This window comes from Saccopteryx bilineata, chromosome 5, assembly GCF_036850765.1.
Source record: "Saccopteryx bilineata isolate mSacBil1 chromosome 5, mSacBil1_pri_phased_curated, whole genome shotgun sequence".
NCBI classification, from domain to species: domain Eukaryota; kingdom Metazoa; phylum Chordata; class Mammalia; order Chiroptera; family Emballonuridae; genus Saccopteryx; species Saccopteryx bilineata.
The window spans coordinates 67054364-67073442 of record NC_089494.1 but is presented as its reverse complement, the minus strand read 5'-3'; the positions used below and the strand labels follow the sequence as shown (position 1 = coordinate 67073442).

Below are 19079 nucleotides of genomic sequence, written 5' to 3'. Positions count from 1 at the left end.
CCATCTTATGCTTCCCCTTTCTTGAACTACACTACCCATGAGTGTTACATTTTATTTCTCTTCTTCATCCTCACCCTCCTTTAAGGTTATACTCCAAAACACTTAACTCTCACTCTCTCCTCTTTTGTTTATTTTTTTTTGTTTTTTTTTTGTCTTGCTTTATTTTGTTTTTTTCTCCTCCTATTTTATTTCTTCCTTCGTTTTTCTCTTTTTCTTATTTTTTCCTTTCTATTCGTTTTTTCTTTTCTCATTTTACTTTCCTCCCAGATAATCCTCAATCACGAACAAATTAGTTAATTTGGGACTCAAGGCTTTTTTTTGGCTTTATTTCTCTTTTTTGCTTTTGTTTTTATTTTTTTTTCTCTTGTTTGTTTATTTTTGTGGCATTTTGGGTCCTCCCAACCCAAGGTCTGCATTGTATTTAGTCTTCGCTCCACTTAATACAACAGATTTTTACTTATTATTTTTATTTTTTCTTCTTTATTATTCTTTTTTGGTCCTTTTTTCTGATTCCCTCTTATCCCTCTCATTATATCTCTTAGTTGACCATCACTTACAAGCAAATCATCTTATGCTTGTCTAAGATTTTCTTCCTTTTTTTTTTTTTTTTGCATTTAGTAGGTCCCTACTCCCTTTTTTTTGGCCCTTGAACTCTTCACCCCAAATCAGGCCCTCCATTATAGGCACGATATTTCCCTGAGGAGGGGAGAGGAGGGAAAGAGAAGAGAGAAAAAAAGGGGGAAATAATAAATTATTACTGTTTTTTTTTTTGTGGGGTGTTTTACCCTTTTTTTTTTTTCTTTTTACTCTTTATTAATTCTAATTAGTGCTATCAATAAGACCACCCTCAGATGCCGATAAGAAAGAGGAAATCGAATATTATGGATACAAAAGAAAGAGAGGTAACACAAATAGATGTGGAAAAATCTATGGAGAAAAGACTTAACATATTGGAAGCCTTGGAGCTAAATGACAGAGAATTTAAAATAGAAATCTTAAAAATACTCAGAGATATACAAGAAAACACAGAAAGGCAATATAGGGAGATCAGAAAACAACTCAATGAACACAAAAAATATATTACCAAGGAAATTGAAACTATAAAAACAAATCAAACAGAAATGAAAAACTCAATTCACGAGCTGAAAAACGAGGTAACAAGCTTAGCTAACAGAACAGCCCAGATTGAAGATAGGATTAGTGAAATAGAAGACAAACAACTTGAGGCACAACAGAGAGAAGAAGAAAGAGACTCAAAAATAATAAAAAATGAGAAAGCCCTACAGGAATTGTCTGACTCCATCAGAAAGAATAACATAAGAATAATAGGTATATCAGAGGGAGAAGAGAAAGAAAATGGAATGGAGAATATACTCAAACAAATAATAGACGAGAACTTCCCAAGCCTGTGGAAGGAACTAAAGCCTCAAATTCAAGAAGCAAACAGAACACCAAGTTTTCTTAACCCCAACAAACCCACTCCAAGGCACATCATAATAAAGATGACACAAACCAATGACAAAGAAAAAATTCTCAAGGCAGCCAGGGAAAAGAAGAGTACAACATATAAAGGAAGGCCTATTAGATTATCATCAGATTTCTCAGCAGAAACTCTACAAGCTAGAAGAGAGTGGACCCCAATATTTAAAGCCCTGAAAGAGAGGAACTTTCAGCCAAGAATACTATACCCATCAAAGCTATCCTTCAAGTATGAAGGAGATATAAACACATTCACAAATACAGAAAAGATGAGAGAATTTATCAACAGAAAGCCCCCACTCCAGGAAATACTAAAGGGGGTTTTCCAACCAGATTCAAAGAACAAAAGAAAACAACACCACAAGTAACAGCTCCACCAAGAACACAATAAAACCAAACTTAAACTGTGACAACAAAGGAAAAAAGGGGGGAGAGGATGGAGATTAACAGTAGCAAAGGATGATGAAGTGCAGAAATACTTATAAGATAGGTACTGCAATGAATATGGTAGGTACCCTTTTCATTACTTAATGGTAACCACCCTTAAAAAAACCACCACAAAAACACTTGACTTAAAAAAGGTAGCAACAGAGGAAAGAAGTATGGAACACAAACAAACAAAAACAAATGATAGAAAAACAAAAGAGAAGAAACAAACTAGATACAAAACTAACAGAAAGCAATTTATAAAATGGCAGTAGGGAACCCACAAGTGTCAATAATTACACTAAATGTAAATGGATTAAACTTACCAATAAAAAGACACAGAGTAGCAGAATGGATTAAAAAAGAAAATCCAACTATATGCTGCCTACAAGAAACACATCTAAGCAACAAGGATAAAAACAAATTCAAAGTGAAAGGCTGGAAAACAATACTCCAAGCAAACAACACCCAAAAAAAAGCAGGCGTAGCAATACTCATATCTAATAATGCTGACTACAAGACAGAAAAAGTACTCAGAGACAAAAATGGTCATTTCATAATGATTAAGGGGAAGTTGAATCAAGAAGACATAACAATCCTTAATATATATGCACCAAACCAAGGAGCACCAAAATATATAAGACAGCTACTTATTGACCTTAAAACAAAAACTAACAAAAATACAATCATACTTGGAGACCTCAATACACCGCTGACGGCTCTAGATCGGTCATCCAAACAGAGAATCAATAAAGATATAGTGGCCTTAAACGAAATACTACAACACCTGGATATGATAGACATCTACAGGACACTTCATCCCAAAGCGACAGAGTATACATTTTTCTCTAGTGTACATGGAACATTCTCAAGAATTGACCATATGTTGGGCCACAAAGACAATATCAGCAAATTTAGAAAAATTGAAACTGTACCAAGCATATTTTCTAATCATAAAGCCTTGAAACTAGAATTCAACTGCAAAAAAGAGGGGGAAAAACCCACAAAAATGTGGAAACTAAACAACATACTTCTAAAAAATGAATGGGTCAAAGAAGAAATAAGCGCAGAAATCAAAAGATATATACAGACAAATGAAAATGAAAATACGACATATCAGAATCTCTGGGATGCAGCAAAAGCAGTAATAAGAGGAAAGTTCATATCACTTCAGGCCTATATGAACAAACAAGAGAGAGCCGAAGTAAACCACTTAACTTCACACCTTAAGGAACTAGAAAAAGAAGAACAAAGACAACCCAAAACCAGCCTAAGAAAGGAGATAATAAAAATCAGAGCAGAAATAAATGAAATAGAGAACAGAAAAACTATAGAAAAAATCAATAAAACAAGGAGCTGGTTCTTTGAAAAGATCAACAAAATTGACAAACCCTTGGCAAGACTCACCAAGGAAAAAAGACACAGGACTCAAATAAATAAAATCCAAAATGAAAGAGGAGAGATCACCACAGACATCATAGAAATACAAAGAATTATTGTAGAATACTATGAAAAATTATATGCCACCAAATACAACAATCTAGAAGAAATGGATAAATTCCTAGAACAATACAACCTTCCTAGACTGAGTCATGAAGAAGCAGAAAGCCTAAACAGACCAATCAGCAGGGAGGAAATAGAAAAAACTATTAAAAATCTCCCCAAAAATAAAAGTCCAGGCCCAGACGGTTATACTAGTGAATTCTATCAAACATTCAAAGAAGACTTGGTTCCTATTCTACTCAAAGTCTTCCAAAAAATTGAAGAAGAAGCAATACTTCCAAACACATTTTATGAGGCCAACATAACCCTCATACCAAAACCTGGCAAGGATGGCACAAAGAAAGAAAACTACAGACCAATATCTCTAATGAATACAGATGCTAAAATACTAAACAAAATACTGGCAAACCGAATACAACAACATATTAAAAAAATAATACATCATGATCAAGTGGGATTCATCCCAGAATCTCAAGGATGGTTCAACATACGCAAAACGGTTAACGTAATACACCATATCAACAAAACAAAGAACAAAAACCACATGATCTTATCAATAGATGCAGAAAAGGCTTTTGATAAAATACAACACAATTTTATGTTTAAGACTCTCAACAAAATGGGTATAGAAGGAAAATATCTCAACATGATAAAGGCCATATATGATAAACCATCAGCCAACATCCTATTAAACGGCATAAAACTGAGGACTTTCTACCTTAAATCAGGAACAAGACAGGGTTGTCCACTCTCTCCACTCTTATTCAACGTGGTGCTAGAAGTTCTGGCCAGAGCAATCAGACAAGACAAAGAAATAAAAGGCATCCATATCGGAAAAGAAGAAGTAAAGCTATCACTTTTTGCTGATGATATGATCCTATACATCGAAAACCCGAAGGACTCCACAAAAAGATTATTAGAAACAATAAACCAATACAGTAAGGTCGCAGGATACAAAATTAACATACAAAAGTCCATAGCCTTTCTATATGCCAACAATGAAATATTAGAAAACGAACTCAAAAAAATAATCCCCTTCACGATTGCAACAAAAAAAATAAAATACCTAGGAATAAACATAACAAAGAACGTAAAGGACCTATATAATGAAAATTACAAAGCATTGTTAAGGGAAATCGAAAAAGATACAATGAGATGGAAAAATATTCCTTGTTCTTGGATAGGAAGAATAAATATAATCAAAATGGCCATATTACCCAAAGCAATATACAAATTTAATGCAATTCCCATCAAAATCCCTATGACATTTTTTAAAGAAATGGAACAAAAAATCATCAGATTTATATGGAACTATAAAAAACCCCGAATAGCCAAAACAATCCTAAGGAAAAAGAATGAAGCTGGGGGCATTACAATACCTGACTTTAAACTATATTATAGGGCCACGATAATCAAAACAGCATGGTATTGGCAGAAAAATAGACACTCAGACCAATGGAACAGAATAGAAAGCCCAGAAATAAAACCTCATATATATGGTCAAATAATCTTTGATAAAGGGGCCAACAACACACAATGGAGAAAAGAAAGCCTCTTCAACAAATGGTGTTGGGAAAACTGGAAAGCCACATGCAAAAGAATGAAACTCGACTACAGCCTGTCCCCGTGTACTAAAATTAATTCAAAATGGATCAAAGACCTAAATATAAGACCTGAAACAATAAAGTACATAGAAGAAGACATAGGTACTAAAATCATGGACCTGGGTTTTAAAGAACATTTTATGAACTTGACTCCAATGGCAAGAGAAGTGAAGGCAAAGATAAATGAATGGGACTACATCAGAATTAAAAGTTTTTGCTCAGCAAGAGAAACTGATATCAAAATAAACAGACAGCCAACTATATGGGAACTGATATTTTCAAACGACAGCTCAGATAAGGGCCTAATATCCAAAATTTACAAAGAACTCATAAAACTCAACAACAAACAAACAATCCAATAAAAAAATGGGAAGAGGACATGTACAGACACTTCTCCCAGGAAGAGATACAAATGGCCAACAGATATATGAAAAGATGCTCAGCTTCATTAGTTATTAGAGAAATGCAAATCAAAACTACAATGAGATACCACCTCACTCCTGTTAGATTAGCTATTATCAACAAGATGGGTAATAGCAAATGTTGGAGAGGCTGTGGAGAAAAAGGAACCCTCATTCACTGTTGGTGGGACTGTAAAGTAGTACAACCATTATGGAGGAAAGTATGGTGGTTCCTCAAAAATCTACAAATAGAACTACCTTATGACCCAGCAATTCCTCTACTGGGTATATACCCCAAAACCTCAGAAACATTGATACGTGAAGACACATGTAGCCCCAAGTTCATTGCAGCACTGTTCACAGTGGCCAAGACATGGAAACAACCAAAAAGCCCTTCAATAGAAGACTGGATAAAGAAGATGTGGCACATATACACTATGGAATACTACTCAGCCATAAGAAATGATGACATCGGATCATTTACAGCAAAATGGTGGGATCTTGATAACATTATAAGGAGTGAAATAAGTAAATCAGAAAAAAACAAGAACTACATGATTCCATACATTGGTGGAACATAAAAATGAGACTAAGAGACATGGACAAGAGTGTGGTGGTTACCAAGGGTGGGGGGGGAGGGAGGACATGGGAGGGAGGGAGGGAGGGAGAGAGTTAGGGGGAGGGGGAGGGGCACAGAGAACTAGATAGAGGGTGACGGACACAATCTGACTTTGGGCGAGGGGTTTGCAAAATAATTTGATGACAAAATAACCTAGACATGTTTTCTTTGAATATATGTACCCTGATTTATTAATGTCATCCCATTAACATTAATAAAAATTTATTTAAAAAAAAAAGAAACCTATAATCACCCACTTTGAACACCACAAGGACAAGCTCAATTGGATTGCTTTACTAGACCAAAAAAAACCCTAAAACCATGTTTCTTGGTGTGTGACAGGTAAATAAGCCCCATTATTACAATTTTCAATAACACTAAGCAATAAACTTTCTCAGAAATTCCAAGTTTAATTTGTTAAACCACAGTTTATTTTGGCATTAAAAGTTTTTCTGGCTGTGAGCAGTCATTACAATTAACTGTAATTATGAAAGTATAAGTTGGTCCTGGCCCCTGGCCTTCTCCCCACTTTCTTTCTTTCTCTCTTTTCCTCCCACAGCCATAGCTCGATTGATTTGAGCATGTCGACCCCAGGCACTGAGGATGGCTCCGTAGTGCCTCCACCTCAGGCACTAAAAATAGCTCAGTTGTGAGCATGGCCTCAGACAGGCAGAACATCAGACCCAGACAGGGGATGCTGGATGCATCACAGTTGGGTCAGGGCACGTGCAGAACTCTGTCTCTGGATCTCCTCTGCTCCATGAGCTAAGACTAAAGATTGAATAGCTTCACTGGGTTTACCCAAATTCAGTCTTTTTAGCTAAATTATATTAACATTTTTAAAATTATTTCAGAAGAGACACTTTTATAAAAGCATTTCTTGTGTATGCCATGTTTGTTTTTATCCAGAATGCCTTAAAGAATCTCAAACTTCTAAGTAATATAAAGAAAAAACCAATATCCTGGGAAAAATAATTTTAATGAATTGCTTTAATTGCATTCTAGATAGATGCCAGCAGCAAAAACAAAGTTTTTTGTTAAACCTCTGTGATCACATTCTGTTACTACATTTGTTATTCACATATGAAAAATTAGAAAGAAGGAAAAAGAAATCAGAGCATTAAAAATTTATGTTTAAATCCTAAAAGATGAAAATCAATGATACTTCGCCATGTCTAATTCTCTCATTGTAAGATCTTAGCCTAATTACAGTGGGATACAAAGCTGTCTCACATCAGATTCAGATATTGCCTGGTGTAAGAAAGCATTCTTATAGTTCAGATAGGACAGATGAAGAAAACATTTGGTGTGCTGGTGCTTAGTTCATTGCCAGCCATCAGCGGGAAACAACTGATGATCGAGTTTGTTCTTCTTGAATTTTAGCTCCAAGTAAAAGTAATAATCAATGAGATTAATAACAAGCAAGCACAGCATAGGCCACTGTGGTCAGCGCAGCAGTGACCTAGTGATCTTGCGCTGTGCACCACTCTCTAGTTGCTGGAGCGAGGGAGGTGTGAGCACACTGAAGAAGACACCAGGGGAGCAGGGTAGGGGATGTTATAAGGTTGAAGGCAACATCTATATTTACTTCCATAGGAAGGATTTGCATATTTAATAACAAGTATGGTTGTACCAAATACTTAAAGAGAAAACACAAAAAACTGTCTTCATCATCAAGAAGTAGACCAGTATCCAATGGCCAGTGAACTCTCTCATCACAGAGACACTGTTTTGCCTTGTGGACCCGACAAAAGCTTCTCAGAGTTAAAATTTCATGTTGTCCAGCTTTTCTGTGAGGACTAAGTTGCTCTTTATCATACAGACAACCACTCTTGTTCACAAGCACAAACTCCTTCTTGTCAAAGATCATAGAACCCATTAGTGTGGCAGGCACTGTGATGAAAGACCAGGCGTTCCCACTTGTCACTTACCGACACATTTACGGGTGTTATTTTGGTCGATGACATAACCTGGGGGACAATAGCAAATTCCTCCAGATGGTGCCATGTGGCATTGATACTCACAGCCCAAGAAAGGACACAAAGTCACATCTAAACAGAGAAAAACACTTTGTTAAATGAATGGTCACCTCTGAACAAGACTAATTTACCTATGAAGTAAGTGTTGCTTTTTTCAAAAGTAAAAGCTAAGTAAGCATGTAGTCAAAGTACAGAAAATCTGTCACAATTCAAGCCTTACTGAAATATTATGGTACAAAAATTCAATTCACATTTTTTAAAAGTCCTTTTTAAAGTTTATAACTACGTACAAGTATAAGTCATCATAAGAGCCATTTATGGAAAAATCAGGTCATAAGTCTATCCTTGTGTCTACATAATAAAAGGGGCCAAGAATTCCCAAGTGACAGAATTGAAAATAACACCAAAAACATTAACTTCAAGTGGTGGGGTTTCAGGTGATTTTATATTTTTTCTGCTAATTTTTTTCTATTTTATTTTATTTTGTACTATTTATTTTCATTTTGCAGTATAACTATATATCTCTTAATTTTAAAGCTTTTAAAAAGGGCTCCTAAATGAAATGAGGGAGAAAAATATCATGTAGGTCTCTACGTATTTAAATACTACAATTTTTTTTTAAATAATAATAATAAGACCTTAGGGTTACAAGTACTGGTCAAGTACTAGATAATTGGAGTGTACTATTGATGAAATCAATAACATAAACTTATTATCTGACAGGACAGTCACCTGTTCACAGAGTTGGTGGGTTGACATTAGGGTGAATATTCTACAGTCACAGGAAAAGAAGGGAAAAAATACTAATTCAAAGTATATGTCCCAGGAACCAAAAACTTTATTTTATTTTATTAATATAGCCAGGTAAGACATTTTTCTTAATTATGAGCAAGAAACAAAAATCTCCTTTGGAGTCATCAGAATTGCCATTAAAACCATTCTTCTAGCCCTGGCTGATTGGCTCAGTGGTAGAGTGTTCATCCAGCATGTGGGAGTCCTGGGTTCAATTTCTGGTCAGGGCACACAGGAGAAATGCCCATCTGCTTCTCTACCCCTCCCACTCTCCTTTCTCTCTATCTCTCTCTTCTCCTCCTGAAGCCAAGGCTCCACTGAGCAAAGTTGGCCCAGGCGCTGAGGACAGCTCCGTGGCCTCAAGTGCTAGAATGGCTCAGGTTGCAATGGAGCTACACCCTAGATAGGCACAGCATCGCCCCCTAGTGGGCTTTCTGGGTGGATCCCAATTGGGTGCATGCAGGAGTCCGTCTCTCTGCCTCCCTGCCTCTCACTTCAGAAAAATACAAAAAAACAAAAGCAAAAACAAAAAACATTCTGCCTAGGTAGAAAGGAAAAAGAGCCACATACTTGAAGCACCTCCCATCAAGAGATAAGAGTTTATTTCTTCAATCCATTGACTATGTACTTGGCTAATAAGACATTTAGCAAACATGACATAAGCAGAAGTTTAAAAGAGCTTGTGCACTAAGGTTTGCCCTCCCAACACCATGTAAATAAACAGAGCTTTTATTGTAGCATCCTGACAAGGGAGCGAGCTGGTCTAGGTCAAAAGAATGACCTAACCAACCCACAGACTTGTAAGACATAGTAAATGTTTCCTAGTTTAAGCCACTAAGTCTTGGGATAGTTTGTTATGCAAACACCACCTGATATTCTCTATATTTTGGGTTCTGTTATAGAAAAACAGAAGCATATTTATCTGAAAGACACACAAGTGAATTTCCATACCACAATGTTGTTGTAGAGTGGCATTGCCTTCATCTTCTCCTGATGGACAATCTAAAGTTCCGTCACAGACTTTTGTAATTGGGATACATTTCCCAGACCTGGGACAAGCCCATTCACCAGGGTAACATTTATGAAAATGATGAGGACTGCTTTCTGTAGGGGAAAAACAATTTACAAACCACATAAGTGGAGCCAGCGTTTTTTTTTAATACATGGTTAAGAGAGAATATAGATTAGGTAGTAGTCTAGAAATGACCTGTATTTTACAATAAACTAGGAGTTAACTCTACTAGAATTTAATGGCAATTCTAGAAGCCCACTAGTAGAGCTTCTAAGCTTCTAAGGAGTGTCACAGTGGAATTAAGTTTCACTCTTTCTGGGGGAGGCAGCCCCCAACCAAGATATAAAAATAAGATGTAGATATTGGTCTCAATTATCAACAAACTATGTGAATAACTCTTAGAAGATTATTCAGTTATTTATATCACAAATCACAGAACTAGGGCTCTTAAGGTAACACCAGGATTCCTGAGTTTTTATTTTGTTCTTATTTCTGTCTTTTTTGGTGGTTTGCTTTGTTTCCTTGGTGAAACATTAAGTGTAAGAAAAACTATAACTCAAATGTAGAAAGAATAATTGTTGGAAAACCGAAATGTGAAGCAAATGGATATGCCCAGAACAATCATTAATCTTACTATATCTAGGGCCGGAACAGTACTAGTAGTAACTTGCCTTTTAGTGTGGCTGTTAGGAAGTTCTAAACTATTAGAGGTACTTCAGAGTGAAGAGGGTGACTATTACTGTCAATATCCTTTTTATAGAATCTCTAGACACTTCTCTGGATAGCAATGCGTCCTGCAAATACCAATCCATACTTCCATCTCTCATGTTTTCCCTGCGGCCTCTCTTCCACCACTGGATGTCAGTCATTTGTTATTTGGAAATCAGAATTTGAAAACAAAACAAAATTGAACTGAACTTTTAAAGTGAACTTTAAACTGAAGTTTAAAGTCATTTTTAAAGGTTAGGAAGTCTAAGACAAATCACATTTTCCCTTTTCTTTTCCTCCTTCCCCATCCTATTTCTTTGCTATACATAAATCTAGTTAAAATAAGAACTCTTAAAGGGAAACAGTAAGCTATCAAAGTGGAAGAGACTGCCCTGTCTATTTTGCCTTAATACTCAAAGATAGGAAATTTTAATTTTGCTGTATTTGAGTTTTGGGTCTTTTTAAGAAAAGCTAATAGAATCACCTTCTTCCCCCACCAAGTCCTTTAAATCCCAGACAATCATGACACTTGCTTGTCACACAGATCATTTCTAACAAGGTAGCAGGAAAAACAAGTTCTGGAAAACACGTTAAGAACATGGTGTTCCATCAGAATCTCTTACCACATCCATCTTCATCTCCATTATCTGTGCAGTCATCGTCTCCATCACAGACCCAGTTTTGATTAATGCAATGGCCATTGGGGCAAGTGAACTGATTGCCTCTGCAGGTCTCATAGCCTGGAAAAAAAAACAGCAGCTGCTCTCCAGAGGCACAAACCACATGGAAAAACTCAAAGCACTCGCCTCACAATATAAACGGAGCTCCTAGAAACTGAAATTTCTATATCAATTTAGTCTTTAAATATCTTGACAAAAATGAAAAACAAAAGGATGAAGAGAAGGAGGGGAAAAAAGAAAAAGAAGGAGAAAGAGCAGCTTTGGGTCCAGGAAATGGATTCAGGTGCTGGTCTCTTTCTCAAAATTAAAAATAAGACAGTATACTACAGGTTGACACAAAACAGAGTACACAGATTCATAAAAACGCTACAGACATACCAATGTCCAACATTCTCCTACTCTACCACAAGCACTGTAATCGCTATTTAAGACCAAATGATGCTCAGTCACCCATTCCATGATGTCATGTTCTCTTTAATACAATCTCTAAAATAAGCCTAGATGCCAGAAAAGAAATTAGGCATGGCTCATAGAAAATTAGGGTAATATTGAAAATATTGCACAAACCGTAAGGCATAAGAACCAAACCATCAAAATAGGAGTGGAGAAAAATCCTACATTCTTATAAATAAATGACCATAAAAGCTGGCAACTTACAGGAATTAGTAAGACACTCCCATGGAGACTTCAAGCTATATCTTCCAATAAAATGAGTTCAGAGATGGCAACCATAAGAGAGAAATGGTTTGCATTGAAGGCAACCAACCGCATGGAAGGAGAAGTAGGGTCAGAGTGGAAAAGTAGAAGCAACAAAAACCCTTGCATCACAATGGAACTTTCCTGACCCTCCAATCTTAATGTGGTAAAAATTACAAAGTTAAGACCATTGCTCTTAAGGACCTACTTCTCCCTTTTCTCACTCTACTCTCAAGGTTATCAGCCTCACTCCTGAGGTCTGGGTAATTTGAGAGTCCAGTGATACAATACACCCTGTACCCTTGTAGCCTAAGGAAAGAATGCAAACTGTCCATCAGCAACCCTTCAACTCTACACAGATCCTTGCGAGATAAAGGAGCCCTGGTTCAGTAACACTGCTGAGGCTCATGCCGTGGGTCCTAAATGATCTTCTGGCTCCACCTACCATCAGGTATAGTGACCCTTTTGTTTGAAAAGAGTGATACATTGGTAAGGGGAGAAACCACTCTTAGCGATATGACCCAGCATAAGGAAATCACCGTACTGCAAGAACGTTCATCACTGCCGTCTTCACAATCTGGGATCCGGTCACAGACGTAGTCATGAGTGAGGCATTCCCCGCTGCCACACTGGAACTGGTTATGGGAACACACTTCAGCTGGGACACAAGATTAAAAAGGGAAAGAAAAAAGAGAATTTCAGTTCCATTGGAGCCGTTTAATCTCATAGGAAGATTTTGTCTTAAGTTTAAAAAGAGATTCATATGCAGTAGTATGCTGCTAAATGTCTAACAACCAATGGTCCAGAGACAAAAAGGTCCTGACTTTTAGTGTTTGCCTATTTCCATGGTGTAACTACTCCCACCATGGCTGACTTCAAGTTACCAATATAAATTCATTGAACATAAACTTGAGAAGAGATATGCATAATTGGCCAGTAGAAACAGCTTCAGAACATCGCGTGCAGGTTACTTACTGCAGTTGGCTTCATCAGAGAAGTCTCTGCAGTCAACTTTCTGATCACATCTCTGACTAGTATTATAGCAGGCTCCATTGGCACAAGTAAGCTGCTCACATCTTGGGTATCCTAAAGGAATGGAAATAGTACATAAACCTTAAATTAAGACATTCCTTTAACAAACACTTCTTGCATGACTACTATATGCTAGACATTAAGTGCTGAGCATATATTAGTAAACAAAAGAGACATGGAGATTATAGCGGGATAGGGGAAAAAAACATTGATCAAATAATGACAAAGAGCAAATTAGAAACAGGGTCCAAAGTGCTCTGAGAGTGCATCGTAAGGGGGTCCGGGAGTCCAAGGAAGTCTTCCCTGAAGAATTGACTTACTTGTGAGCTCAGAGATGAAGAAGGAGAGCAAGTCTAACTTATTTCAGAATGAAACCTTAATACAAATAACATTCCAGGAAACTAATGTACCACTGCACATGCTTTGGGAAATGAAGGGCCATGTCTTTCGCTGGAGGGTCGTAGAAAGAAAGGAGGTCTAGAAGTCAGGAGACCTAGGACCTAGAGTACCACTCAGTAGCCGTTTACTCATACACAAAGCTGCTTATCCTCTCTCCGTCACCACTTCCTCACCCATACATTTAGATGATTAACGTCACAGGATAAAAGATCTCAAATGACAATGTCTAGTAAAGCACTCTGAAAAAAGTAATGTGCTCTAGAAGCACCAAAAAAATTGTTGCCACATTATACACATACGGTCATCTCCCTGCTATTAACTAGATGCTAACCTTGGTTTTCTAGGGTGCAGTGGAAAGGTCAAATTTGTTCCTTGCAGAAATAACATGCTGACAGTCTCTCCCCTGTGTATCCCCAGACTTGGAACATGTGTTTTCTTATGACTCCTGCTTAGGCTTCATTCTGTTGGTTGTTTATATTTCCCCTGTGACATAATAAAAACCCTCTGAGAACAAGGATCCTCTCTTACTCACTTTAGAATCCCCATAATAGGGACTGGGTCTTTAATGTGCTCAAGGAACCCTTGTGTTCCTATTGAGTTTTTAGTTAACAAACTTTTAAAAATATTTTTAAATCCTGCCTTTTATGGTCTTTTAATACCTCTTTCTCACAAATATGATACATATCTTGGTTTCACTTTTTTTTTCATTAAAGACTACTTTTATAATGACTCTTATTGTCTTCAATTTTTTATTTATTTTTTTATAAGAGAGAGGCAGACAGGAAAGGAGAGAGATGAGAAGAATCAATTCGTAGTTGCGTCACTTTAGTTGTTCATTGATTGCTTCTTATATGAGCCTCAACAGGGAGCTCCAGCTGAGCCAGTGAGTGACCCCTTGCTCAAGCCAGCAACCTTGAGCTTCAAGCCAGTGACCCTCGGGCTCAAGCCAACGACCATGGGGTCATATCTATGAGCCCACGTTCAAGCCAGCGACCCCACGCTCAAGCTGGTAAACCTGCACTCAAGCAAGCTACCTCAGGGTTTCCAACCAGGGACCTCAGCATCCCAGGTAGACATCCTATCCACTATACCAGTGGTCCCCAACCTTCTTTTTTTTTTTTTCAGAGACAGAGAGAGTCAGAGAGAGGGATAGACAGACAGGAACGGAGAGATGAGAAGCATCAATCATTAGTTTTTCGTTGCATGTTGCGACTTCTTAGTTGTTCATTGATTACTTTCTCATATGTGCCTTGACCGTGGGCCTTCAGCAGACTGAGTAACCCCTTTTTGGAGCCAGCGACCCTGGGTCCAAGCTGGTGAGCTTTTTGCTCAAGCCAGATGAGCCTGCGCTCAAGCTGGCAACCTCGGGGTCTCGAACCTGGGTCCTTCCACATCCCAGTCCAACACTCTATCCACTGCACCACCACCTGGTCAGGCCCAAACCTTTTTTGAGCCACGGATCGGTTTAATGTCAGAAAATATTTTCAAGGACTGGCCTTTAGGGTGGGACGGATAAATGTATCACGTGACCAAGACAAGCGTCAAGAGTGAATCTTAGATGGATGTAACAGAGGGAATCTGGTCATTTCCTAAAAATAAAACATCGTTCAGACTTAAATATAAATAAAATAAAAATAATGTAAGTTATTTATTTTTTCTCTGCGGACCAGTACCAAATGGCCCATGGGCTGGTACTGGTCCATGGCCTAGGGGTTGGGGACCACTGCACTATACCACTCAAATTTCTTTTCTTTTCCTTTTTTTTAATTTTTTTTATTCATTTTTAGAGAGGAGAGAGAGACAGAGAGGGAGAAAGAGGAGAGAGGGACAGAAAGAGAGAAGGGGGGAGGAGCTGGAAGCATCAACTCCCATATGTGCCTTGACCAGGCAAGCCAGGGTTTCGAACTGGCAACCTCAGCATTCCAGGTCGACGCTTTAATCCACTGTGCCACCACAGGTCAGGCACCAAATTTCTTTTAACTAAGGATAATGTATGTGTTAGTTAGGATCTCAAAGACCAGACAACACAGTCCCACTTTGAGGCTCAATTTTGCATTTAAGATACCAATTTGAGATTTCATAGACATAGACAGATATTTCAGATAATTCCTTGGATAGTCCCAAAGTCTCCTTCAAGCAGGAACAGTGCACAAAATTCTGTGCTGAAACTATATTATACTTGTCCCATGTTAACAAGTCACACTTTTAAAAAGACGAGCTCACAAGTAATCTTTCTCCATTTTGTGTATAGTGAAGGAGTAAGTCCAAATATTCCACCTCTAGAAGTTCAAAAATATTCTATTAAGTGTCTTTACATACCTAAATTGCCAAGTTACAGATAGTCAATTATATATTAAAATAGAAGGCATTTAAAAATAGCTGATGAAAATTTTAAATTTTTTCTGAACTTTATTTCTCAATAGACCAAGAATCAGCGGTGCTTAGGGTTACTGCTGTCTTTTCATCACTGCCATGAGATGCATTGCAAGTGTGTCTTCGAAGGGTCACACCACTTTGTTTAATCCTCCCTTCAAGAGATGCAAGAAGCCAGTTGAGTCAAGAAGCAGCGCCCTTCCTCCTGGGTGCTGGATGCCTCTTAGAGTTAGCATGTTATCTAACCTTTTAAAAGCAGCAGCAAGCAGAAGGGGAATCTCAGAAAGTTCAGCTCTTTGCAGCAGATAAGATATCTGTCAGGCAGGAAATTTACTTGGGCTTGGACAGTAACTACCTCATTTAAAGTGATTATTGTAGATATGAAGGATCTGGGACAAATATGCTAGGAGGGTCTCTTAGTCTCCCCATCCTGCTTTTTAAGAACCACTGCCATAAAACTGAAAAAGGGAGGAAATAAAACAGTATCCACTGACATGACTAAAAGTTTGCTGACAAGGCTCATCCCCCCCAACAAACAACAGGCCAGCTTGATGTCATCAGAGAGAGTATAGTGATGGTCAAAGGTCAGTAGTTTGACACTCGGAATGAGGAACAAACAGTTTTCTTGTCTCCATCCACTGATAACAAACATCTCTCTCAGTCAGTTTAGGACCTGCCTCAAACCCTGCACACCTTCTGGTCTCTTCTGTGCATACTCAACCGAAGGTGCACGCCCACAGGACACACTGCACGGTTACCTGACTCTTAAACGCTGGAAATATTTGGCAATCTCTTTCCAAAGTGTTTCCCCCTTTGGAGACCCACAAGAAAAAACAGGTCCAAATTGTGCACACTGAGCAAAGTAAGAAATAAGCAGATTCTACTTATCTTAAAGATTTCTATTGTTAAAGACGTTAATTAATGAATTTCAGTGTACCCCAAGAAATAAGAAGTCAAAGATGGAGCTAGGGGAAAATCTAAAATCTTATTTTCATTTTGTTTTATTTGCTTGGCAAGTCTGAGTCTAGCCTTGTAAAGTTTTTTCTATGGAGCAAATCCATCATGTAGCTTAAATGTCCTGCAGGGTTTTAAGGGAAAGTGTGTTAAGAGAGGAGTTAATATACAAGAACACTAGAGAAACTTACCCTAAGTTTTGGCTTAATGAAAAGATCGACAAGTAACTATTAACTAAGCCTCAGATCTCTAAAGTTTACCTGACACAAAAATGCGAGAACACCCTTGCACACCCTCGCTCACACCACCTTTTTTGCCTCTCCCTCCCTCACTTTCTCCACATTCCAAGTGAGACATGTACCGGTTTGTTACCAAAAATTGAGAGTTGCCCCTAAATATGCAAATGAATTTGCACTTAAAGATTTTTTAATTTTCTTCTCTGCTAATAATTTAGTTTGAAGCAAGAAACTTCCATGCTATGGTTCTGTTTATATAATCAAGAAAGATGTGGTTTGAGAACCTCATAGTCTGCCCAGAATAGAAATCATTCATAGCAGAGTACCAAACGAATATTAGGCACCATTCTTTATTAACTTGACAGGAAGGCTGTTGTTGGTCAAATAAGTTTGTAAATATGATGTATATGTTTGCTCACTTATAGTTTGCATTGGGTGTGGGAGACAGGCAGAGTCATTATAGCCTAAGGCTTAGTTTTAAGACTAAGCCTCTCCCACCCTAAGTCACTTTGTATCAGAGACTTCCTTGTTTGTATATTGGATTAAATATTTTTATTTCTACACTATAAAATGGGGCAGAGGAGCCCATGCTAGGGAAGAGCAGAGAAAGGCCACATGGAGGAGAGGAGGAGCGGCCAAGATGGCAGAGTGCTGAAGGAGAAGCCAGTTTGTGCAGAAAGAAGGAGATGGGGAACAGAGGTGAATAAGGCTGGTGAGGTTAGAAACCTTTGATTCTAGGAAACTCGGATGAGTCAGTGGCTTTGGGAGCCCTGAATGGAAAGGGAAGCGTTTTCCTACTGTGTGTATTTCTTGCCCGCCGGGTGCAAGCTAGGATTAAAGCTAATGGCCCACCGGTTTTGGGCTCCATTGTTTCATTACCATCTGTCCGAATCCAATGCGAACCTGCACAGGCCAGGCGGCTGTGATGGTGGCCGTGGCTACTGGCCATACAGCTGTAAATACATTCTATTCTCAGAATGTGACAAAATGGCCAAAAAGAACATCGAAAAGAAGATAAGTTGATTATAAAGAAAGAGAAGGCATCTTAAAAGATAGGTTTAAAACAAAACAAGAATTTACTGATACAAGTTCTTCCCAGACACATGGGACTTTTCAAGGTCCTAGAGTAATCTTTTATAAGTTACTTTACAAAACTCTGGTTCCAAAGCAGGTTAATCCAAAGTAATGTTTTACCAGAAAAAAATTTACCAGTTTGGCCACCAGCACTTAGTTGCAAGTACTATCCACGTAGTTAAGAAGAACAACAATGATAACATGTACTGAAAACTGTGTGCCAGACACTTAGAAAGACTCAGTAGGTATAAATGCATTTTATAAGGCATTTTAGCCTTATAACAACCTTAGGAGGTAGGTACTGTTATTACTCCCACTTTTTAGGTTTCTATTTTATAGATTTTGTGTATGTTCCTCTCTGAGGCACAGAGAGGTTTAAGTAATTTGAGAACGGTCATACAGACTGTTCTTGTAGAACCAGAACTCAATCTGGAGACAATCTGGCTCCTCAATGCATGTTCCTAACCGCTACAATAGATACAGCTACTGCTTATATACTTCGAAGTAATAGAGCAAAAATGAAATGAATGAAATCGTATGAAAGTAAACAGAAAATCTTAAAATGATAGCATGAAAAGAAAGAGAAGTAATCCAAGAGCGAAAAAGTTTTTCTTTCTTCCAATTATCCTACAGATTAGTTAGGCTACCTACCCCTTAGTTAGAATTTTATTCTATGCAATATATATTGAAATCCATTTTCTTAGATTCTGAGCTAGGAATTTAATAAAGAAATAAACAAAATTACAGGTGAGGCAGAGCGTCGCCCCTGGTGGGCGTGCCGGGTGGATCCCGGTTGGGCGCATGCGGGAGTCTGTCTGACTGTCTCTCCCCGTTTCCAGCTTCAGAAAAATACAAAAAAAAAAAAAAAAATTACAGGTGAAGTAGAAACTCCCACAGATTTTTTTTTTTTTTAATATTCCATTTGGTGAATAATTGTTGCATATCCACAGGAGTGCGAGAGATAAAGGGATAAAACTTCATGAAGTCCCTACTGTTCTGGAACTTACATTTTATTTGCAAGAGTCGAAAAACAGACATTAAAATAAATGTCACGTAAGTAAAACATATGGAAATATAGCAGGGTAGAATGACAAAGGTGACAATGAGGAGTA

At 37.8% G+C, this 19079-nt stretch overlaps 1 protein-coding gene across 1 annotated transcript in view; it reads right to left on the bottom strand.

The window, feature by feature from the left end:
• Positions 1 to 19079, bottom strand: part of LRP2 (LDL receptor related protein 2) — a 255526-nt gene that overhangs the window by 168927 nt on the left and 67520 nt on the right. Inside the window, exons 5-9 of the mRNA XM_066279296.1 lie at positions 12875 to 12985; positions 12444 to 12557; positions 11147 to 11263; positions 9755 to 9907; positions 7964 to 8083 (exon numbers count right to left, since the gene is read on the bottom strand). Of these exons, the coding sequence (XP_066135393.1) occupies positions 7964 to 8083; positions 9755 to 9907; positions 11147 to 11263; positions 12444 to 12557; positions 12875 to 12985 (615 nt within the window). The remainder of the gene's footprint in view (positions 1 to 7963; positions 8084 to 9754; positions 9908 to 11146; positions 11264 to 12443; positions 12558 to 12874; positions 12986 to 19079) is intronic.